Below are 24,263 nucleotides of genomic sequence, written 5' to 3' on the forward strand. Positions count from 1 at the left end.
ACACACACACATTCTAATATGTCTGATTGCCAAATTAATCCGTAAACCCATAAATCCGAGACTCATTTCATACTCTTCACCAGCCAGGACCAAAACTCAACACAATGTGAAATGTCAGCTTTGGCCTTTATTTTAGTTTCATTAGATAAAGACAGAGGGATGAATTTGTTACCAGAAAAAGCACAACAGACACATAGTCACTATTACTCTGAGAATATGAGGACAGACTGACTGGTGCTGTAGTTATTTGTACACAAACACTTGAGACACATATTCAAAGCAGATGAATAATGAAAAGTTAAATTCAAGAAATAGTTGTTCAGGAATTGGTATCAGGCATTATTTACTTATTTACTGGTGCTTCACACAGATTTATGTTGCTCTTTTTAGCCATCAAGTGTCAAAGGTCAGAATGTGAAAACAGAAAAAAATTGCAAAAAAATTGCAACAACTAACGGATGCATGTGTGAACAAACAAATCTAGGAAGCCATCTTTACACTGATAAAACACAAAGTAAAGTTATTTCCCTTATTTCATCAAGAAAAGCAAATTATAAACCAAGAGGACGTTCAGCTACATGAATATGACTTTTTAATTTCTCAGTGAACCCTAACAGCTGAGTTATGTGTTATGATACAGTGAAAACCATCTCGCATGACCCATCCTAGGCTTGCTGCTTTCATAACCCTCATATATTTGTCTTTTAATACATATACTCAGCAGTGCACACACACTCATAAACATTCACAAACACACATACAGCTGCATAAAGGCAGTCATAACTGTTTTGAATAATTAATCTCTAGTGAAATTGCGTGGCTCTAGGGTTTCCACAGTGTCATTGTCCCTGTTTCGGGTCGATGGGTGGCAAGGAAAAGTAAACTTCATGTACTTGCCCCTCAACACACACACAAACACATACGCACACAAACACCCTTCGACCCCATGGCAGAGTGTGGGCTTGGTTAAGCAGCATCCTTTCCTGTAAAATTGCAGAAGGAGTCAGACCACTGAAACCCCGCAGCGTCATTTCCACCTCACATATGCACAAAGTCGGCTGGATGCTGGAGCCACTGTTTTAGGGTTTACAGGACCATGAGAGGAAGATGCCTCGAGACAATTTGATCACCTCTGAGAATGACAGTAAGTCCATGACCATCTTTTTATTTCCACGACCAGTTTGCTATGCTGGTTTACACATATTATGAATCTGTAGATTTGTTTTTAGAAGACATTTCTTTTTTTTGCATGTGGAGACAAAAGTCTGATAAATTCACTTCACATAATCTGATATAGATTATTTTTAATTTCTAGTTTATGTCAACATATTCATTAGGATAAAGTATTACTGATTATTTAAATAAAGCAAGGACTTTTAGTTTCTGTGTTTGTAATGTGTTTATGACATAGTTGCAATAAATTATTTGAAACTTCCATTTATCATGTTAGTAGTGCCTCAAATATATTTGAGGTGATATATATTCCAGCTGCATATTTGGGAGCTGGCCTCTGGCCCTCTGCTATCTCCCCGTCCTTGGGTACTTTGCCACCCCGTCCCCCTTCATTAGGCCATTGTTTGTCTCTTTTGTTCCCCTCTACTGCACACAGCCGTAATGCCCAGATCGCTGGCCACTCCGGTTACACTAATGACACACATCAAAGGGCCTACATAAATATCAGTCCAATTTGTCAGTGGTCCTCTTTGTTTTCCTTTTCATCCCCCTTCTACAGCAGGACAATAGTGCCAGGTAGACAATAAGGTAGGCTAAGCTTGACCAGTGAAAGGGGTCAGTGTTGTAATGAAGATATTAAGAGAAGGATTGGATATATAAAGCTGAGGTCATCAGAGAAAGATGGGGTTGGTTGTAGAAATACTTTATCTGAAAAACATGAACATGAGACAACAGAAAAACATAACAATAAAATAGAAATTAATGAAAGAAAAAAAAAAAAGGTTTACTTTTTACTGTTTATTTCAAAACATTCTTCTGCTTTTATAATACCTCAGTGTATTAGACAAGTTTGTCACTGTCTTGAAACTTAGCTGACCGACTCATTGTTTATGTGACTCATCAAATTGTTGTTTAAAAAAATGGTTAACTTATTTACAATGTTCCCAGCTTGAATTGTATTTGGATGAAATTCTTCACAAGTCTTTTATTTTCTAATATGAACTTTCTCTACTTTGTCTATTTGTGACTTTGTCTGTCTCCGGCAGTTGACATTGGACTGGAATTTGAAGGTGAGTGGGTTCGTAATGTTATTACTTGAATGGCTACACATTCCTATAGTTCCGACTGTTTCTACTGGTCAGATCATGAAGAATTTTCCGAATTAAACAAAATTATTAGGGAGGCAGAGGATTCTCAACCTAATGTTCTTTAATGTATATTTACCACGTTATCCTGTTCTGGGGGGTTGGGATTATAGGAGCTATTTGTTTTTCACCAGTTGTTCCTTTACTTCTCTCAGAAGCTCTGCTGTCACCATAAACACATCTGGCCTCACTGCTCCACCAGTTCATCTTCTGCAGATTTTACATCCCATACCCAGTGCCATATAATACATACACTTCCCTTTGCCCCCTATCATGACCTGTGTCTCCGTTATCACAGGATTATACCACCAGCATTAAAATATATCAGTGAGAGAGAAGAATAGCTGGTTTAACTGAGAAGAGAACGATGACAAACTTCACAATACTGTAAGATAACTATAGCAAAGCAAAGAAAGTGACACCTTTGAAGTGTCAATGATATGAATGAGTGTAAATCATTTGTACAGCATTTAATGGTAATAGTGAATTAACAAAGAATGCACTTTTTTACTACAGGTGACAATGATGAAGTTTCTACTTTTCAAGATGAACATGAGAGGAAACGACACAGATCAAAAAGAAGCGATGGTGATCAAGAGAGAAGGAAGAGGAGAAATGGGAGGAGAAAAAGAGCATCTAGAGCAGAGGAAGAGGAGGGAGAGTCACAGGCCAGGCCTGAGAAAAGAGAAAGGGGCAGGAGAAAGAGAACAAGGAGTGATCAAGATGCAGAAGGGAAAGAGAGGGATGATGAGGTGCAGCCCAAAATAAAAAGCTGTGAGGAAGCAAAAACAAGAAAGCACAAACAAAACAAAAAAACAAGAAAAATAGAGGAGGAGGAGGTGGAGAAGGGAGAAGGTGAAGAAAAACATGCCAAAAGGAAAAAGAAACAAGGGAATGCCAAAAAAGATGCAAGAGAAGAGGATGGAAGTAAACATACAGTGAAGGAGAAAGCACAGGAAGTGAAAAGAAAAAAGCACAAGAAAGTCATTGAAACAAGGTAAAGTATTATCCAACAAATTACCCTTATCCGTAGTTTCCTGCTGAGAAAAACTACTGTAATCTTCCCATTCTGCAGGTTTATCAAAAGGACTTTTTCACACAATTATCATGTCATGCAAACAAGAAAGGTGCAAAGACCTTTAACACACTACTCTTCTATGCCATAGTTCAGAGCCAAGTGAGGAAGATGACAATGATACAGAGGACAATGAGGAGAAAGAGGTGAGGCCAGAGTCTCTGTCACCGGAGGAGCTGGAGATGCTGAAGGAGGCCGTGGACGAGAGGAAGAAACTGATCCAAAATCTGAGGGGGAAACCCTGGCCAATGAAAAAGAAACTTGTGACTTTGCGGTAACATCGCTCATGTTTTCATTGACATGCACTTGATCCTTGATCCTGAAAAAGTCAGAATCTCCTGAGGATCAGCTGAAACACTGCATGTGGCCTCAGATTCACTTTGGATCAAATCATCTTCTTCCTTGCAGGGAATCTCAGGAGTTTGTGGAGAAATACGAGGGAGCTTTAGGAAAAGGGAAAGGCAGGAAGCTCTATGCATACAAGGTCATGATGACCAAGGTGAGGATTCACAGAGTGATTTGATATCAGTATCTATTCATATAGTTATTTAACTAATTATATTGAAAATATGATGCATGTTTTTTTGTAATTATATTTATTTTGTAGAAATGGATGAAGTTTCAACGGGACTTTGAAAATTTCAAAACTGCCTGCATTCCATGGGAGATGAAAATCAAGGAGATTGAAAGTCAGTTTGATTTATTTTTCAAGTTTTTGCCTCATAATCTCAAACTACATGTCATAGTATCAAGTACTATGCAAGATGATTCATACAACTTATACTGTTGTTATATATGTTTGCAGGCTTAACATTCAGTTCTTCATCTTCCCTGCTAACAGAAAGTCATTACTGGTGTCACAATCATCCTCATATTTATCCCTTATGCCTCTCAGGTCATTTTGGCTCCTCAGTTGCCTCTTACTTTATCTTCTTGAGGTGGATGTATGGCATCAACATGATCTTGTTTTGTCTGACCTTTGGCCTGGTTATGGTGCCAGAGGTACTGTACATTTTTTAAAATCAAAAACAAGTAATATTTTCCTGGTATCGTGTTTGCTGTTTTGCTCTCATGTATTTCGCTGTTCATTCTGTCTGCTTATCTAAAAACCCTCCTTGCTCCCATGCTTATTTCCAACAGGCATTAATGGGGAGACCATATGGCACCATCCCAAGAAAGACTGTCCCCAGGCCTGAGGCAACCAGTGCCATGGACTTCGCTGTCTTATGGGACTTTGGAGTCAGTTAATTATTCATGTGCATCATCACACTCACCTCAATCTCTTGTTGCTTTGTTGCATAGGCCTGTGTGTCAGTTTACAATAATGATGTATTCTTAGTTGAACATCCCTTTAACAAAAATTTGCCTCCACAGGGTTACGCTCAGTATTCAGTCCTCTTCTACGGTTACTACAACAACCAGCGAGCCATTGGCTGGCTCAAGTTCCGTATGCCTCTGTCATACTTCCTGGTTGGTGTGGGAACAGTGGCCTATAGCTATATGGTGGTAATAAGAACGTACGTTTATTATGACTACATACAATTGATTAATCCCCTTTGGGCACAATGTGTTTATTGAATTTGTTATTATTTCTGATTAAAGGATGGCCCGTAATGCAAATGAGTCAGGGGTCGGAGATGATAACAGCTTTAATTTTAGCTGGAAAACTTTCACCAGCTGGGACTACTTGATAGGAAACCCTGAAACTGCAGACAATAAGTTTGCCTCCATCACCACCAGTTTTAAGGTCAGTGTAGCAGATAAAGTATAATGACTGATGCCATTTACATCACATTCATCTACTGTATATCCTGTATCCGTCTACCTCTACAGGAGGCAATCTTGGAGGAGCAGGAGAGCCAAAAGGATGACAACATCCATCTGACTCGTTTTCTGCGTGTGCTCGCCAACTTCCTGGTCCTGTGCTGCTTAGCAGGAAGTGGATACCTCATCTACTTTGTAGTGCGGCGCTCTCAGAAGTTTGCCCTTGATGGACTGGAGAATCACACCTGGTGGGAAAGGAATGAGGTAGCAACGAGAAATGGGAGACTCAAAAGAATCAAAAAGAGACATAAATATAGAGAAAGAAATGCATGTTGAGCAAGTTCTACATGTGACACGTGGTTTTAAAAGCCTTAGCACCCGGCCTCCAGACATTTTCAAATTTTTGACATTGTTTCCTGTAATTTACAACCTTAATTATTATAAATGTTTTGTTTCCCAGGTGAACATGGTCATGTCATTACTGGGGATGTTCTGCCCCATGCTGTTCGATGTCATCAGTGCCCTGGAGAACTATCACCCTCGTGTCGCCCTGCAGTGGCAGCTGGGTCGCATCTTTGCCCTCTTCTTGGGAAATCTCTACACCTTCATCATTGCACTCATGGATGAGATTAACCTCAAAGTGAGAACTACAGCTTGTAGACATGTAAGATACGTTATAGTTCTATTATATACTTCCCCTGTGGTGTGTATATGTGTTGCAGAGGGAAGAGGAAAAGATAATTAAGTTTAATATAACCATGTGGGAAGCCAGTCTTTACAATGGCACAGTAGCAGAAAACACCACGGCTCCACCCGTCACTATCCAGCCTGCTGATGTGCCCAGAGGGCCCTGCTGGGAGACCATGGTGGGCCAGGTCAGTGTTCATGTGTGTGTGTGTGTGTGTGTGTGAACTATTATGTAATTGTAAAATGTTTTACAGCATAAATTATGGATACCCAAAGTGACCAATATTTTAAAAAAATATAGGGCATTATGAAATAATCATATACAAACTATATATGTAATAAACCCATAGAATAGTCAACATTTTAATGGATAACTTTTTCTGAACTCATCTCAGTATTATGACCTTTTATCTTTATATTTACATTTATTCATTACATGAATTAACATGTAAGGAGCAGTTATGTGACCATCTGTTGATTTGGTATTAATGAGTGGACAGCCATGTTATAATAGAGCCAACTTTTACCGAGTTTTAAACTTTATTGAATTATGTCACAATTTATTCATTTGACACTGACAATGTTGGGTCACCATGAATTGTAATGTATTACATTTGCCTGATCAGAAAGGTTAGAGAAATGCAAAGATCATGTGATTTAAGGTTTGCATTTAACTGAAATGATAGTGTATTTTATGTTGGGTAGGAGATATAGTGTGGTTTAATTTTCTTACATAGAAAATGTTTGCACAATGGTTAACCTATTGACATGCATGTTAAATATTGAGACACATACAAAGTGATAAAGTGGTTAGTAAAACTGTATAACCTCTTTAGCTGAACACAAATATCATTAAGTCAGGAAACAACTTAGAATTCTTTCTTTGAAAATATCCATTGTGTCATAATGAATATGTATATAAATACAAGCATTGTATATTTTTGGATTTCTTGATCCTTTGCAGGAGTTTGTTCGGCTGATCATATCTGATACCATGACAACCTATATCACGCTGCTGATCGGTGACTTCCTGAGAGCTGTGCTTGTTCGTTTCCTCAACTACTGCTGGTGTTGGGACCTCGAGGCCGGATTTGTGAGTCATCTATTCTAATTGATTTCAGTGATTGTGCCCCTAAAATTGTACGTCTAGGTAAGTTATTTTGTCTTTTTTTGTGTCGTTTGTGAAAGCCGTCCTACTCTGAGTTTGATGTCAGTGGAAACGTACTTGGCCTAATCTTCAATCAAGGAATGATATGGTGAGAAAACAACATTTGTTTCATTCAAATCAGCAGACTCAAAAAAGTGATGATGAATAGCACTTTCAGTCAGCCCTCCACTCAGTGTTTTGCCTAATCTTTTCCTCCAGGATGGGTGCTTTCTATGCCCCCTGCCTGCCTGCCCTCAACGTCCTCCGGCTCCACGTGTCCATGTACCTGCAGTGCTGGGCAGTGATGTGCTGCAATGTGCCGCAGGAAAGGGTTTTCAAGGCCTCTGGCTCCAACAACTTCTACATGGCCATGTTGCTGGTCATCCTCTTCCTGTCCACTTTGCCTGCCATCTACACCATCGTCACCATCCCCCCTTCCTTTGACTGTGGACCCTTCAGGTAATGATGCTTGTTCAAGGGATCTGGCATTTTCAATTTGATTACATGACGCTCGGTCACAATCATTCTCTTCTCCTTAGTGGGAAAAAACGTATGTTTGATGTGATCCAGGAGACCCTTGAGTCCGACTTCCCTGCCTGGTTTGGTAAAGTGTTCAGCTATGCCTCTAACCCGGGACTGGTGCTGCCCTTCATACTACTTATGATGTGAGTCAACAGTCAGCAGACTGCATGAATATTCTTCAGCACAGCTTAAGATAAATGATATGACCATGTTGTCGTCACTACATTATAGTGGTAACGTTTAAGGTTCTTTGATGGTATTAATCTGTTATCTTATCTTTCAGACTGGCCATTTATTACTTGCAATCAACATCCAAAAGCTACAAAGAAGCTAATGTGGACCTGAAGAAAAAACTACAAACAGTAACACAAAATCATTTTTTTCCCCCTCTTATCCAGCACTCTAGCTTTAATGTGCTAGAGAGGTTGTTGCTTTGTTTACATACAGTATGTCACAAAGGTAACCTTTAAAATTCAAATTAAAGAGAGACAATTAAAACCTGGGGACATAAAGGTAAGAAATTAAACTTTCATGCTTGTTATTTGTTTGTCCTTCTCAGTACATTTTTTATCAGCTTTCAAACTTCCCAACAGTGTGTAGATGCACAAACAGACCGCCTGAGGCCACTGTGGTGTCTGTATGAAGCCTCAGTAGTTGTATTAGTATCATCCCTCCAACAGAGGGCAGCAGAGTAACAGCTCCCATCTGTCCAAAGAGCTTTTCAAGAGCAGCAGTTGAATACAAGCAATATAACAAATGATGATCATTTCTGTATGCCTTATTCAACATTTCTACACTTAACAGTGGTATCTTAAGTCTTGTCTTATAATAATTTATTTTATGTTCTTTCAAAGCAAAATGAGGAGAACAAGAAAAAGAACAAACTAGCAGCGCTGAAGGCACAAATGGATTTAGAAGAGGCCAGAAAATCTTCAACACAGACTGCAGAGCAGCAAAAGAACAACAATGCTTCACTACAAGACCAAGAGGGTGAGGCTTTTTTATTTTAGACAGAAACACCCAGATGATTCTGCATCTTTGGATAAAAAGAAAGCTCAAATGTGACCAAAAGCAAAAATCTGTTAAACTTGAATTACAACATATGGTTTGGGTCTTAAACTATGGAGCCCTGACACTGACTGTTGTTAAAGGTTATTAGACAAGACAAAATTATTACTGAATACATTTCTGAATAATTCAAATGGAGTGTGAAAAGAAATACAAACCTTTATACTTTCCTTTCACCTCCAATGAGTTGGCAAAGAAAAGCAAAAAGACACTCTTTACCACAAATCAGTTGATAATGATCTATTAAAAGTTATTTTATTTTTTTTCCCTACTTCATTTTCTTTTAAACTCATTCATTTACAAAAGAAATTCGTCCCATGTCTAATCATAAGCCAACTTTGTCAGCGTTAGTTTGTCCTCGACAAAGCTTTCTGCTACTGTTACAAGAGTTATACAGTGATGCTACGGCAGTATGCAGTACAGTATGCTTAATAAGTGTAACATTTATCCTGGCCTCCTTTCCAAACAGCAGATGAAGAAGAAGACCACAGTAGTGGTCAGAGGCGACATCACTGTACAAATGGACGCAACGCTCCTCCTTCATTTAGAGGACAGGAAGGCCAACTTCCAGCCACTAGAGCCCCTGTATCCAGGTCCTATCACCATGGTAACCACGGGGCTCCTGGGTACCTGCCTGGTCTCCCTCGGCAAAATGACCCCAGGATGCACAGGGTGCCGAGTCTGCAGAGACACTGAGGGAATGAGAAATCTGATTGTCAGCAGATGACACTAAAAATCAAGCACTTTATTGAAGTTCAAGTAATGGGATGTTAGTCAGGTGGTGCACATTTTCTCCTGAATAAAAGTGTTTTTTATGAACTTTGTTAATGATAGAAAAAAAAGCTGCAAACATTTCAGAAGAGTAGTTGTTGCTTTGTTTACCAAATAAACGTTAACAAGAACAGAATCTAATTTCCTTTAAATGTTGTTTTACTACTTTCTGAAATGCATCACATGTCTTTTAAAACCACGGATCATTGCATTAGTAAATAAAATCTGCAAAACAGGGAAAACTGTTAACTTGTCTTTATGCATTTTATGGTGTCCAGATTGTGGTACACAAAGGTCTCCATATTAGCTCTTTTTGGCCTAATCTTTGATATCACAGCAACTCATCGCTTCAAGGCAGTTATTTTCATGACATGGATTTAAATTAGGGCCAGACATGGAGGTGTTGTTTTTCTAAATTGTATTGATTTATTTTTTATTTATTCTACACATCTTTTTAATAGAATATAAAATCACATGCAATAACCATATTTTAACTTTAATTTAATCATATTGATATTTCAGTTTCCTAACAAATAAGTTCTATTCAAAATTCCAATCATTTAAAATTGCGCTAACATATATTTTTCTCTTCTTCCTGTCAATTTAAAACACTGAGCACAACTGTCCCTGGACCTGTGACTGGGCCAAAGCATTTAACAATTCATTAGACATGGAGGTCATTTAACCTAGCAAGGCTTAAATGGACCCCTTATTTATCTCACACATAAACAGTGTCAGATTATTTATTTTTTTTCGGACATAAATGAAAATCTGTGTCAAGCATTCAGATTTGAGCTGCCGGTGTAAATCAATAATCATTTCATCTCCTGACCTTCATCATGTATCATGAGTCGTATCATCTTATAACTGCATGGTCATATCCAGTGTCTCAATAGCTGATTCTACTCTACACTCTGTGTTGTCAATCAACCTGTCAATTAGCTGACCAGTCAAATGTAAATGTTATGGTGTGGTCTCATTAGTTAACCTTTCTTAACCTGAAATCCTATATATTGATGGTCATTCAAAGTCTTGCTCAACTGAAATTGAAGATGAGCAATGTAAGGGTGTCATTGAGGAATAAGTGTCGTGTCTAAATCATTCAAGACAACAAGTCAACAAGCTCATAGTCCCACTGACGCTGAATTACAGTGCCAATCAAATCCACTTCCATTGATGCTCATGATCAATTCATGACAAGTGCATTAAGTATTCATTTCTGCAGCTATTTGAGAACTAGGGGATGGACTAAGCCTCTATGCTTTATTCTTTCATTGTGGGCCAAGAAATGTCAATCAAATTATTTAATAAAGACTGAGGAAGACTGAGTAAATCCTCCATCTTATCTGTCTGCTGGAGTCACTCTCATAATCTGCCTCACTGTTATTGATTCAGGTAATACCAATCCCCTGATGCCCGCTGAGTCACCCTGTCAGTGGAGTTGTGTTTTGGCACCATCCCAGTCTCCTTGCATGCTGGTACAGTGTAGCAGAAAACTGAGCCATGACGGGATACACATTATCGGATATCTCAAGGCCCACTGTTCCATGATGGGCATCTCGTATTCACTAACGGTGAAGTGAGGAGCGAGACATTGCGGCGCTACAAGCACTGATTTGACTGTTGGGACAGGGTCCAGGTCTGCTTTGGAGAGCAAAGGGTTTCACATAGGGTGAACTTGTGGAAAGTTAGACACACAATTTCATGGATCTTAAGAATAAATGCATTAAAAAATTCCGTAAGCCTCAATTCTGTAAAGTGAGAAGAAAAGATGGAGAGGAATTTTGAATGGTTGCAGGAGTGGAAAGGGACAATCAAGGGGATGAGTGAGAAGAGGAGCTGGAGGAGTAGGACATGGAAAGCTGTCCTACTCTTGTCTTTCAGGTACAAGTAAGCCAGCATGCCTACAACCCCCGGAAGTGTGTTTGCTCTCTCTGTAAGCAGCATAACAGCCAGGCGTCTCCTGTTTCCTCCTGTATTATTCAAGCATTTGACCATAACAACACAGGTTAATACACATAATAGGAGCATAGGCAACATTGTTTATCTAGTTCTCCCCCCATTCAGTACTCATTTCTCGCTCTTTTTTCTTTGACCTCAGTGTCATAACAAACTCCTAATAAAAGGATGGGTCACATTTTTAAAGTTTGCCCTAAAAGGGTTAGGGTTAGGGTTAGGGTTTAATGGATTATGGTATATATAGTCAAATCAAGCACGTATTTTTCAAATTCAAATTCAGTGTTTTCGTACAAAGTGTTTCCTTGTTGAGCTACTGTGGAATACAAAGGCAGAATTTTATACTAAAAGGGATGTAACTTGTGATTGTCTTTCCTAACAATGAGGTCTATTAATGTACATATAGGCTTGTGAGTATTGTTTTTGAAGTGGACTTTAACAAATGTGAACCTATCCTTTAATAAACTGCTTGTAAGACTGACAGACTTGTCCCTCTAATAAAACACTGTTAGTGAAGTTACAGAATCACTGGAGTTACTGTGTGTTACTGTGTGTTCAGTTTGCACTGTACTCCCTCAAACTCACTCTGTACTCACTCTGTATAGTATTTAAATACAGTGACTTGTTTCACTTTTCACTCAGGTTTACTTAAGCTTTCATCTAACTTTAATGAGGCCGGACCTTTATGTCAAGAGTTGCTCTGGTGTCTCCTTTCTGGGTCACAACTGAGTGATGTCAAATGTCCAACCATCAGTTTTTGGTGCGTTGTTTACTCGTATAATCACACACATTATATGACAATGATACAAGTTATTATCCATTATCCAAATTGAATAAACATGAGGTTTAAAGCAGGTTGTCTGTATCCAAGCTCCGATTGCTCCGGTGAAATACAATTAGCATTTTGATTGACAAGTCCATTGTCTGATCCTGTTTACTCCTGGCATCCTGATTATCATCTAATGAATTGTGTTGTCTTTGACGGTCGTCAAGGAGCCCAGTCTTTGAACAGCTTAAACAGAGGAGCACCTGTTCCTGCATGTGTGTGTGTGTGTGTGTGTGTGTGTGTGTGTGTGTGTGTGTGTGTGTGTGTGTGTGTGTGTGTGTGTGTGTGTGTGTCTATGTGTGGGTGGGAGATTGTATTCTGGCTTTCTGTGTGACCGATTGACTCATGGATGGAAAGGAGTCTGAAATGAGCAGAGGAATTACTACAGGAAACAACAGCTAAAGGAGACACAGCAAAATGCCTCCAAAGAGGAAAAACGAAGCTGCAATTAAGGTTGAAGATGGTAAGAAGATAAGTTTATTATTATTATTATTATTATTTTTTGCTAGAAAATATGTCTTACGTTTTTCTAACAATTTTCAGCTTTAAATATTCACTTTTTCATTATATTGATAATGACTAAGTAAAAGTAATTTTTTAAGTAGTAAATATCTTTTTTTTTATGAATCTCCTTCATTTGAATTTTTTTCTGCATGTTCACAGTTGGGATGGAGGTTGATGTTGTATCAGACAGTGGAAGTGAAGGTGAGTTTGTTTGCTATTAATCAGAGAAGCAGTTAAATTGAACAAGGTATGACTATGTCTAAGATTTTCCATAATGTGATGTGATGGATAAACAAGTCTAAATTACTGCTCCTTTTTTTTTTTACCTCTTCTGTGTTTGTTATTTAAGATGATTTACAACTTTTGACCAAGTTCTCTCTTTAATAGAAGCTGACTTGAATCATTTCAGAGGATTCTTGTGCACTTTATTATTGAACTTTTGACGAGCTTTCAGCTACCTATCTAAAGTGTATATGTTTGTTTCAGATGAGGCAAGGCGGAGAGCTAAAAACAGAAGAGCCAAACCGCAACGTAAATCCAAACCAGTCAGTGATCATGAGGAGGACGAGGAGGATGAGGAGGATGAGGCACCGAAGAAAAGAGTACGAAAGAAGAAGGCTAAACCCCGGGACAGCGATGAAGAGGATGAGGAAGACAACCAGAGTGTGAAAAGAAAAAGTTCGAAAGCCTCCAGGAAGAAAATTAAGGAAGAGAGCGATGAGGAGAGAGAAGAAGACAGAGAGAAAAGGAAAAAGCGAGGGACAGTCGCTTCTAAAAAGGAGAAAGAGGAGCATAATAAGGAGAAGAAGGGAAATGTTAAAGGGAAACAAGGGAAGAATATGGGTGGGGAGAAGGACAAGAAAAAGAAGAATGGGAAGTTGAGCAGGTGCAGTATTCTCTGAGAGCTGACTCTCACCTACCTGCACGCTCCACACACCCGTATGGGCTTTATTCATTCAGTCTCATGCAGAACTTTGGCAGACTCTGGTGCCACGAAGCTCTGTGGCATATATTCAGGGAGATGATACATTAATAGTCTAATTACTTCAATAATATTACAACATAGAATACTCACTTGTTTCCATGAATATATGGGATTTAGAGTTTATCTGGTTGATTTTACAGGTTATAGTAGATAGTAGTATATAGTGTAGTATATCAGCTGTCAGATAATGTTCATGTATTGAGAAAACATTTATAATTGCTGGTATTTCCATCACCAACCAAATGTGCAGCATGATAAACAAGTTTATGTGATGCAGTTTTTTGGCTGCTGTGATGGATGGTGTAATCTCATTTGTTCATCCATTATTTAGACTACTGCTGCCTTAAAGTAAAGGCAACAGGACAAAACATCCTGAGAAACCAGATCTTCCTACCGTTACATTGGGAGTGTTTGGGAGTTGGCTGCATTTTAGATGTCGCTAACCATCAGCTCTGACTATCCAGTAAAAAAGTAGATGAATTGCCTCTTATACCTGCCTTTATACCTGCTCATTAAAATAATGTAGTAATATGATAACTTAATTTGTGTAGAACTTTAGAAAAAAGTAATACTATGTTACTTGCCCTGTCCTTGGCATATTTACCCGTATGCGTTTAGTTTGCAGTCTAAATTTAGTCTATATGGCGTAAAATGAAAAAGCAAGAATGGTGTTTTTATTGCACTCTTAAGGACTTACAAATTGTCATGTCATTTGGCATTGATATTGACACTGACTTTTAAAGCCACTCTATATAAAAATCACAAACAGCAAAGCGTAATGCCATAAAGAAAAATAAATTAAATGGGCAATGTCCGTCCATCTCTGTAATTTTCCAAAACTGACCATCCAACATTCACAACCACTTCATTAAGAGAAATGAAATGTCATGCAGGAGTGATTTAATCTATAGTTGCATCTCCCCTGCTCTAATGGCTGCAGGTTTTTTCGCCTCGCCTTCGAGTGAGGACAATTGGAACAACTATACACACTTTTGCCTTCAGATGTTGTTGGACAACACATACAATTACTTCTTTCTAGCAAGACCTGGCCATGCTATCTCCTCTTTGAGACTCTACTCGTTATTTGCACTGTACAGAACCTTGAGCTTAATGCTAGTGTCAATATGTCAAGACGCTGAAAGCGTAATGTATAAACTACAATGTTTGCAACAATATGGTAAAGCAATAGCATGCTAACATTTGTTAACCAGCACTGAACCCAAAGTACAGCTGAGTCTGATAGGAATGTCATTCATTTAGCAGGTGTTTGGTCATAAACACGCATTTTGAAAATTAAAAGAGGTTAACCAGAGTTTCAATTTATCAAGCTTTATGAAAAATTCTTGAATAACTAAGGCTAAGGTAGATACTTGCCTTATCTCACAGGGCTCAATATGTTCTTACAAATGTGATATTACAGATGCAAAAGTGAATAATGATGTCTAACTGTCGTGCAAAATATTGTAGTCTGAATAGTGATTTCAAAAAACAAGAAACACAGAAACAACACAGTAACACAAACTGGTTTTGAATTTTCTGATGTTGGTGTCTGAGGTTTCAGATTTGGTTTCCTGTGGTGCCTGGTCAAAGCCATGGCATGTGACAGCTCTTTCCCTTTATCAGCTCTTCTTCCTCCTCTGATTCTGGGGATGAATCGCTGTCAGAGGGAGAGATCGCTGCCCTGAAGGAACAGGTAGAGGAGAAGAAGAAACTGATCACTACATTAAGGAACAAACCATGGCGCATGAAGAGGAGACTTGTGCTACTCAAGTAAAAGCTAAAACTCCCATCCTCTGCCTGCTTATGTGTGATAACTGCAATTTTTCGTGACTGCATTTTGTTCTTCATGTTTTTTTGTTTGTAACTCATTTGTTATTTGGTCATTAACTATTTCTTAGGGCCAACTTCCTAAATGCCAACCATCACTCATGTCATGTACATGTGATGTTGATCATTTATTATTAAAACGTGTTCATCGCTAAATGTTGGTACTTCTCTTCATCAGTGCTGTTATATTGCAAATCAAAGCCATCATGCTTATGGGGAAACTGGACATTTGCAGAACTGAGCTGAGACATAATGAAACTCTCTCAGATTAATTTAATTCTGCACTGAGATAAAAGCACTCAACACGAAACACAGCCTATGGAAACTCTAAAAATGATTAGATCCAAGCCTTTGTTCATCCACATTCACAAATGTATTCAATTATGTAACTTCTCCCTCCTGTGAGATGCACAGGAGACACATGAGGTCAGTTGTAAATCTCAGATAAACTAAACATCAACAACACCCACACGGTTGGCTCTAGTTTAGCCTTTTAGACATCTTCCTCTCAGTGTGAGAAGACATTACCAGCTGCCTTGCAAGGGCCACTAGTGTGTGAGTACTCGGTGTGTATGTTTCACTATGTACAGATCAGTGTAAGCAACCCGATAGGTGAACTGCCTTAACTTTTTCATGAGCTTGACACTGTTTAATGCATGTTGTGGCCTGCTGCTTGCCAAGTCTTCCTTCCGATGCTCTGACCTTATGCAGGGCATCATCATCAATCAGTAAATCATCCCAAACCTGTCGTTTTTCCTGTTGTTCCTGTCGCCACTGATTCATTTATTAATTGGTTGGGTAGATTGTTCTTTTCATTTCCATGTTGCACACTTTATCTAATTGGTGGATGTTTTCTCTGAATGGTCAAACAGGGAGGCGCAGGACTTTGTTGAAGAATTTGAAGGAGCTCTTGGGAAAGGAAAAGGAAGGAAGCTGTATGCATTCAAAGTTATGATGGCCAAGGTAATCTGCTCATTTTGAAACACTAAGAGCTTATCTTATTTTATCACTTAATACAAACTTTAGAATGAGGATGAAATTGTGGAGATTTGAAACCTTTTCTTTTATTTCAGAAACTAATCAAGTTTAAACGTGACTTTGATAACTTCAAAACAGCCTGCATTCCCTGGGAGAGGAAGATAAAGGACGTAGAAAGTTAGTACCGCGATGACTTCGTTGGAAGCTAATTACTGAGCTATGACCTCACAGTTTCTAAGACCAACACATTTCTAAGTGAAGTTCTCTGTTTACTTAATCCTAGGTCACTTTGGATCATCTGTGGCATCCTACTTTATTTTCCTGAGGTGGATGTATGGTCTTAATCTGGTCCTGTTTGGGTTCATGTTTGGCCTGGTAGTCCTGCCTGAGGTATAGCCTTTCTCATATTATCACAGTGAGCACATTGGGTAAATTAGGACATTGAAATTGTTTTTAAGCTTTAATTTCTCACCTCGATCACTCTCCTCTGTTTAGCTTCTCATGGGTCTTCCATACGGCTCCATTCCCAGGAAAACTGTGCCTCGAGAGGAGCAGGACACAGCCATGGACTTCTCAGTGCTCAATGACTTTGAGGTAAGGATCTAAGCTTTAATCATTTATTTATTCATAGCATGGCTGAAGTCTTGTAGCTGTCTTGTTTGTGATCAAGATATCAGGATGTAATCTTTTTATTTGCCATGTTTTAACCTTTTCTTAGTCTTGTTAAAAAAGTGGGAAAGTTGCTCTGGGCACCTGTTTGTGCAGTTTTAATGCATGTCTGTACATTTGAATCTGTGAATACCTTATCAACAGGGATTCTGCAAGTACTCCTTTTTGTTCTACGGCTACTACAACAACGAGCGAACGATCGGGGTGCTGAAGTTCAGACTCCCTTTGTCATACCTGCTGGTGGGAGTTGGCATCTTTGGGTACAGCCTGATGGTTGTAATAAGAACGTAAGGCAAGACACACAAACAATGTACATGTATACATGAAGATGAAGATGTTTGTGTTTTTTTATGTGGTCTTTTTGTCTTCTCAGGATGGCTCGTAACTCAAATGAAGGCGGGGACGGGGCGGAGGAGGGAGAGTTCACCTTTAGCTGGAAGATGTTCACTAGCTGGGACTACCTGATAGGGAACCCAGAGACTGCAGACAATAAGTATGCCTCCATTACAACCAGCTTCAAGGTGAGCAGGTGTGTGTTTGTGTGTGTATTTTAACTGGAGGATAAGCTGTGTTACATAAGCAAGCATTTCCTTCAATGCACCAAAGTTAAACAAACATACATGGAAAATTGTTCATGGAAGAACCTTTAGATACCAAATTCATCACCAGCAGTAGTCTTAGGAGACCAGGATGTAAGGTAGCCCCATGATATGTTGTATTTTGTTCTGTACAGGGAATTCCGAGCATTTATATTACCTCCCAATGGCTCTCAACATGGCGATGGCTGACCTGAAGCTAACCAATGGGGCACGCTCACATGCACTAAAAGACATACTGTAAGCACAGAGTAGCTCGGATAACAACACAGAGGGAGAACAGCTCAAAGGGAGAGATAGGTCTACTTTATCTTTACTTAGCTAATAGTTTTTGTTGCTACATTAGTGCCCTGAATATCAAAATCAGGACCTTTAAAGAGTTTTCTGTGACAGAAAGGGAAAAGGGTTGACACTTTTAAATTCCTAATACCACACTCTGCAGCTTGAGGCGGACACAAGCCACTGACTTAACTAGGCCTACCAGGGGCTTTACTTTCTGCAGCAGCTATAAAGGTTTAGTGTGACTGAGGTGGCCATGCTGCACTTCTAAAGAGCTACTGTTGAGAGTGTCTTCTCAGTCACAGTGTTGTATGGCAACACAACCGCCATTGAGAAGGGAACAGTTGGAAAGACTTAGGGAACACAGAACGTGATCGCCGACCCCTCTCCTTGCTTGCTGCCTCTTCAAAACCCTCCCCCTCTGAAGGGAATTCAAGAGTTTTAGGTGTAGGACATCTTGCTTCAGGAATAGCAAATATGCAGATGCTGTTAAACCGGACGCAGAAGCATCTTTAGAAGTAGAACAAGCAGCAGCCAACAAACACTTTAAAAGTAGAAAGGTAGCATCACAAAGCAACTTGCAATTTAATATCAATGTAGCATAAAGTACTTTCGGGTTTTATCATTATTTTGTCAACTTTGTTGACATTGCAATACAATATTTAGTTTAATTTAATTTTTTTGTAAAATCTGCTACAATTTGCAAATGGAAAATAACTTTAAAATCTCATGGAATGACAACTTTGTTCCTTTATACCGACTTATTTTTCCCTGCTGTAGGAATCCATCGTGGATGAACAGGAGAACCAGAAAAATGAAAACATACATCTCCGACGCTTCCTCAGGGTTCTGGCAAACCTCCTGATCACGTGCACTCTTGGAGGCAGCGGATATCTCATCTACTTTGTAGTGAAACGTTCGCAAGACTTTGCTAAGATGGAGCAAGACAAACTCTCGTGGCTTGAAAAAAATGAGGCAGGTAGACATTAAAAGTGGTATTTTTAGATAACGTAAGGAGATTTGGGAGAGGTGCAGCTTGAAAATGAGAGTGAAAATGAGATCAGTAAACCCCCTCTCTTATCCAATATATCAGGTGGAGTTTGTGATGTCACTGCTGGGGTTGGTATGTCCACCACTGTTTGAAACCATCGCAGAATTGGAAGATTATCACCCTCGTATTGCCCTCAAGTGGCAGCTAGGACGAATCTTTGCCCTCTTCCTTGGAAACCTTTACACCTTCCTCTTTGCCCTGTTTGATGAGGTTAATGAAAAGGTACGAAAAATATGTATATATTTGTTTCTTCCTGTTGCTTTGCATGTCTGGCACAGTTGGGTTTATATAAATTTGGGCTTAATTTGGGCTGTCTGATGTATTTCCATGATTAAAAAACCTTTGCTGCATGTCCTTCAGTGTCTGATATGTCATAGAATTAATCATATTTAATACTTAACAATTTAAGATAAGAATGACTCACTTTTAAAACTATGTACTAACCGAAAGTTAGGCTACATATGTTGTGACAGCAGATACCTTTAAAACTAAAGTTTGACATAATTGGAAATTTGCTAAGAGTGGTATCGAGCTTTTCATCCAACTCTCAACCAGAAAGTGATTAGTATTTACTGATACGTGCAACTACACCTTTATATAAAAGCAGCAAACTGTGTATATTCCTGTGGGTGTGAATTGTGGTACGTATTTAAAGTTTGAGTTGCGTTGCATTGCATATGCTTTGACGCACTTTCTATTGTTTAGCTGGAGACAGAGAAGTCCATCAGGAATGCCACTGAATGGGCTCTGGATCAGTACTACGCCAACTACAGCTCACACTTCAACACGACAGATGTGCCTCCTCCAAATGTGTCCCCAGCTGACGTCATCAGAGGACCCTGCTGGGAGAATGCAGTGGGAATAGTCAGTAGTGGCATTATACTGTTTTCCAATGGTGAATGAGAAATTATGGGCGTATAAACCGTAGTAGCTGCAGTAGACACAGATTATTTTTACTCATTTTGCAGCATTATTCCTTTACTTTACCCTCCGATTAATCTAACAGAAGAGACCAATTATTTAAATTAATTGGTCGGTTTGTATTTGTTCTTATGTCTTTTGCTTCTTTTTCTCGTTGGTTTCTGATGTTGTGTAGGGTTTTGTGAAGCTGGTCGTGTCGGACATACAGGTGAGCTATTTGACCATCCTGGTGGGTGACTTTCTGCGAGCTGTCATTGTCCGCTTTCTTAACTACTGCTGGTGCTGGGACCTGGAGGCCGGATTTGTGAGTAGGCTACTCATAGTGTGTGTCAGTGGGTCATGGTGTCTCTGTGTACATTATGTGTGTTTTTTTTGTTTTTGTTTGATTAATTAAAGAATCAATAATTTTTTCCCCCCTACCCAACAAAGCATTGCACAGTTTCTATTTTCTGTGCTGTAAAGATTGAGTCACAGCATGTGTTTGCAGTCATGCGGCCAAATGTGAATTTCAAGATGGTGTAACCATTCATGTCAACATTGTATAGCTGCCATGTCATTCAGGTATTATTGAACACTGTTTGAGTAGAGCACAGTTCGTATTGGATCCAATTCAACCTGATACCATACAATGACATCTGGCAGGACAGCTGATCCCTAACATCCAGGGACACAGGACACTGCAATGAGAACTTACTTACAGAGAGAGACAGAACAAGAGAAACATAGCAAATGCAAGGGGATCAAGCTGGTTCTTATTTATTAATTTGAGCATGATAATCACATCTTTGTGTTGATTTCCAGCCTTCATATGGAGAGTTTGACATCAGTGGAAATGTGCTGGGGCTTGTCTTCAATCAAGGAATGATATGGTGAATTACTCCTTATGTTTCTGTCACTAATGTGCTTATAACAAAATGGTAACTCAATTGAATGACATTCAATCATAAATTAGAATACTCAGTGGATTTCTTTTCTTTATAAATGATTATTTAAAAGCTTGCTGATAATTCAGCATTTTTTAATATAATGTTACTTCTGTTTCCCTCAGGATGGGAGCATTTTACGCTCCAGGTCTGGTGGGTCTAAACATTTTGCGTCTCCTGTCCTCGATGTACTACCAGGCCTGGGCAGTGATGTGCTGCAATGTTCCTCATGCGCGAGTTTTTAAGGCCTCACGGTCCAACAACTTCTACATGGGCCTGTTGCTGCTTGTACTGTTCCTCAGCGTGTTGCCCGTTGTCTACACTATCATGACCTTGTCCCCGTCGTTTGACTGTGGGCCATTCAGGTCAGTAAGAGATGGAGACAGTAGGACTGATATGGTATACTACATGATAGTTTAAATTAATTTAATTTACAAAGTTAGATTGTTGTGATAGTTCATGATCAGTTTCTTCTGAAGGTTAAAAAAATGAATTGAACATTTTGTATCCATCCGAAACCTTTTAACCTATGAAGTTTATTTATCAAATTGCACTGCTTGTTTTAAGAAGCCCAGTATTTACAGTGTCAGTCTGTTATTTGCTCATTTTCACTGTTGGGCAGTATTTAACTACATGTAATGAAACTGGCAGTTTAACTACATTTTGCAGTAGCTTACTGGTTGTTCAACTGTATTCATATCTGTGTATAGTGATGCAAGTAGTAAGATTACTTTTTAGCTTTTTTGTGTGTAGTTAACTACTCAAAATACAAAAAATGTTGGGGCATAAAAAAACATCTTTTGAATTTTATTTTACCATTGCCTCTGTACTGTTATTGTACCCCCTTTGACCAGCCTTGCCCTCTTTTTCTTTCAACCTGTTCCTCAGGCAGCAACCACCACACACTCGACCTTTCACGTTTGTGTAGTGCCTGCATGGTGAAAAGGGGCAGGCGTAGCTAGGTGCTCACACACACATTTAGCTCAAAGAATGGTTGTAATCTTAGTTTTGCTAACAACACATTTGCAGATGCAGACACCTCCAGGATCCACTTTCTTCGTGACAGTAACACCCTTTTCTTTTTTCAAATGTTACCTGTTTTGGTTCCATTTATTAAATGTTCAACAGGATGATCATATCTCTGATTTGAGAGCCCCTCAAGAACATTTGTGACTAAACATGCTAAAACTAACTCACCTTTGCAATTTGGTGGACACTTTTTATTGATATACAACAAACACTGTTGGTTTTTGTGTTTGATCCATGTTGATCCCCCAGTGGTCAGGAAAAGATGTATGACGTTGTCATGGAGACTATAGAGCAAGATCTACCATCCTTCTTAGGGAACATTTTTACATATGCCACAAACCCTGGACTCATCCTGCCTGCTGTCCTCCTCATGTTGTAAGTTTCATTCATATCATATCATTCATCATAACAAATATCACCTGAAAAACACTGTGCTGTATCTGCTAAAAGGGCAAATTTAGGTGGAAAGCATTCTACATAGTATAACTAGTATCTTAACTACTCAAAATATAATGTGACTAAAAATGGCATCCATATTTTCAGTTCCTGCAATGCCTGGTTGCCAGTGAGACAACTACTACATAGCTCAGACATTATAAAGTATGTTCTGAATTTCAGCTTTCAAAATGTTGGAAAGTTGGCTACACAAATAAATCCGTACAGTTTTCTTGATATATATTCTTTAAAAATGGTAAATTGACCGAAGCCTTCTGCACACTGCCTGTATATTGGTATATAGAGACATTTTATCTATTCATAGCTATTCTGGTGGGAAAACATTTTGGCTGCTCAAAAATGCCTATCCGGGTCAACTCTGTATGCCGTCTTCGTCAGACATTTTCAAATCTTACACAGTGCTTCAACTTTACTTTTACTTTTTCGACCCAAAATAGTCAAATATGCACATTGTCCAAAAATGCAAGAATCAGTGTGTGTAATTGTAGAAAGTAGAGTCATATAACTTGGAGGGCGTGACCTCTCTATCTACTGACCTGTGTTTGAAGCCTGACTGTGGTCTCAGCTGTTGTACTGTTTAAAGACTTGTAATAATGCACAACAGGTTGGCCCTCTACTACCTGAATGCAGTATCAAAGGGCTACCAACAAGCAAACTTGGACCTTAAAAGGAAGATGAAAATGGTCAGTATGAGTGTTCTCTTGTAATGTCTATGTTCTGTTTTTCTTCCCCTTGTTTTTTTTTTCAATATTTCCTTTGTACAAGATTTAATCAAACACATGACTGTCCGGTTAAAAACTTTAGGCACGAGATGAGGAGAAGAACCGCAGGAACAACAAGGACAGCACAAATCAAGTGATGAAAGACTTGGAGGACCTGCTGCCAAACAAGTCTCTAATACCGCCTCCCATCCAGGAAGAGCCACCCCCAACTGGTACACACATATATTTGTTTATTGCACATGCTATCAGACACTTTGCACCCGACTGTCCTCACCACTCTTTTTGCTTTCCATCTGTCTTCTAAGATGTTGTAACCGGGAAGGGCAGCAAGTCACCCAAAGTGAAGCCAGGTGCAGCGGCAAAAGGGGTAAATCTGCAAAAGGATGTGTCACTGGCTGCCCAAAACCCCAGAGCTCCAGTGACTCATGCTCCGGGTCCAAGAAGAGGGCATCCTGGGAATGCCAGGGGGCCTCACCCTGGGCCTGGTAGAGGAAGAGGTCGGGGTGGGCCTCCACGGCGGCATGAGTCATGATTAATGGACTAAAACCCACAATTTACCATAGATAATAGTGTCTGTTTACACAGCAACTGCAGTCACAGTCATACTGTATGATGAGGGTGCTACTAGAATAACTTCAAGTTCTTTAGATGTAATTGATTGTCTGAGAAAAATGATAAATATACATTAATTTAATAACAGTTTTTTTCCACCTCAAATAAAAGTAGATGACTAGTATTTCAAACATGCTAAATACTTAATCGAGTATAATTAAACATTGAAAAAGTCTATAATCAATGCAATAGCACACTACAGCAACCACAGTCAAATCCCATAATGTCCTAAGTTTGGAGGTGGAGATGAGTTGGGACTGTGTGGAAAGTAAATGACACAGATAGGACTGTTTTATCTGTATTAACAGCAGTACTACAACACAATGCAACAAAAAAAAAAAACATGATTATGTTTACTGCATTGCAATCCGTGTAAAATTTACTGCTTCATGATATTGGTCAGTTTTATTGATTTCATTTGGAAATCCATGTACATAGTATGTAAAATGTCTTTCTATTTTTTGTATGACACCTATTAAAATAATTATTTTCTGGCAAAGTGCTATTGAGGAAACAGGTTTGATACACATGACAGACAACAAAAGAGAACATGCTGTTCACTAAACTGTTAAACGCA

General features: G+C 39.0%; 2 protein-coding genes across 2 annotated transcripts; both read left to right on the plus strand.

The window, feature by feature from the left end:
* Positions 1-1,107: 1,107 nt before the first annotated feature.
* On the plus strand, positions 1,108-9,277 carry tmc1 (transmembrane channel-like 1). Its single transcript, XM_054610102.1, has 20 exons — positions 1,108-1,144; positions 2,220-2,243; positions 2,835-3,148; positions 3,492-3,667; positions 3,802-3,892; positions 4,001-4,082; positions 4,289-4,395; positions 4,534-4,632; positions 4,768-4,910; positions 4,996-5,140; positions 5,227-5,421; positions 5,618-5,797; positions 5,880-6,032; positions 6,809-6,937; positions 7,033-7,100; positions 7,211-7,450; positions 7,531-7,656; positions 7,797-7,875; positions 8,368-8,503; positions 9,051-9,277. The coding sequence occupies exons 1-20, from the start codon at positions 1,108-1,110 to the stop codon at positions 9,275-9,277; spliced, it is 2,751 nt and encodes a 916-aa protein (XP_054466077.1).
* A 3,274-nt stretch (positions 9,278-12,551) lies between these two features.
* tmc2b (transmembrane channel-like 2b) lies at positions 12,552-23,606 on the plus strand. The gene is made up of 20 exons (XM_054610103.1): positions 12,552-12,597; positions 12,798-12,839; positions 13,125-13,524; positions 15,247-15,393; positions 16,323-16,413; positions 16,524-16,605; positions 16,712-16,818; positions 16,924-17,022; positions 17,242-17,384; positions 17,471-17,618; positions 18,753-18,947; positions 19,066-19,245; positions 19,729-19,887; positions 20,120-20,248; positions 20,746-20,813; positions 20,993-21,232; positions 22,146-22,271; positions 22,957-23,035; positions 23,157-23,286; positions 23,380-23,606. The coding sequence occupies exons 1-20, from the start codon at positions 12,552-12,554 to the stop codon at positions 23,604-23,606; spliced, it is 2,838 nt and encodes a 945-aa protein (XP_054466078.1).
* The last annotated feature ends 657 nt before the right edge of the window (positions 23,607-24,263 follow it).

Source organism: Anoplopoma fimbria, chromosome 13, assembly GCF_027596085.1.
Source record: "Anoplopoma fimbria isolate UVic2021 breed Golden Eagle Sablefish chromosome 13, Afim_UVic_2022, whole genome shotgun sequence".
Classification (NCBI taxonomy): domain Eukaryota; kingdom Metazoa; phylum Chordata; class Actinopteri; order Perciformes; family Anoplopomatidae; genus Anoplopoma; species Anoplopoma fimbria.

What these genes read in the sequence shown, in the direction of transcription:
- tmc1 (XM_054610102.1), top strand. Translation starts at nt 1,108, where the DNA reads ATGCCTCGAGACAATTTGATCACCTCTGAGAATGACA. An exon ending in CCTGGTGGGAAAGGAATGAG is followed by an intron (nt 5,422 to 5,617) that starts GTAGCAACGAGA and finishes TTTGTTTCCCAG; the next exon opens with GTGAACATGGTCATGTCATT. An exon ending in GGGACCTCGAGGCCGGATTT is followed by an intron (nt 6,938 to 7,032) that starts GTGAGTCATCTA and finishes CGTTTGTGAAAG; the next exon opens with CCGTCCTACTCTGAGTTTGA.
- tmc2b (XM_054610103.1), top strand. Translation starts at nt 12,552, where the DNA reads ATGCCTCCAAAGAGGAAAAACGAAGCTGCAATTAAGGTTGAAGATG. An exon ending in AAGAATGGGAAGTTGAGCAG is followed by an intron (nt 13,525 to 15,246) that starts GTGCAGTATTCT and finishes TCCCTTTATCAG; the next exon opens with CTCTTCTTCCTCCTCTGATT. An exon ending in GGGAGAATGCAGTGGGAATA is followed by an intron (nt 19,888 to 20,119) that starts GTCAGTAGTGGC and finishes GATGTTGTGTAG; the next exon opens with GGTTTTGTGAAGCTGGTCGT.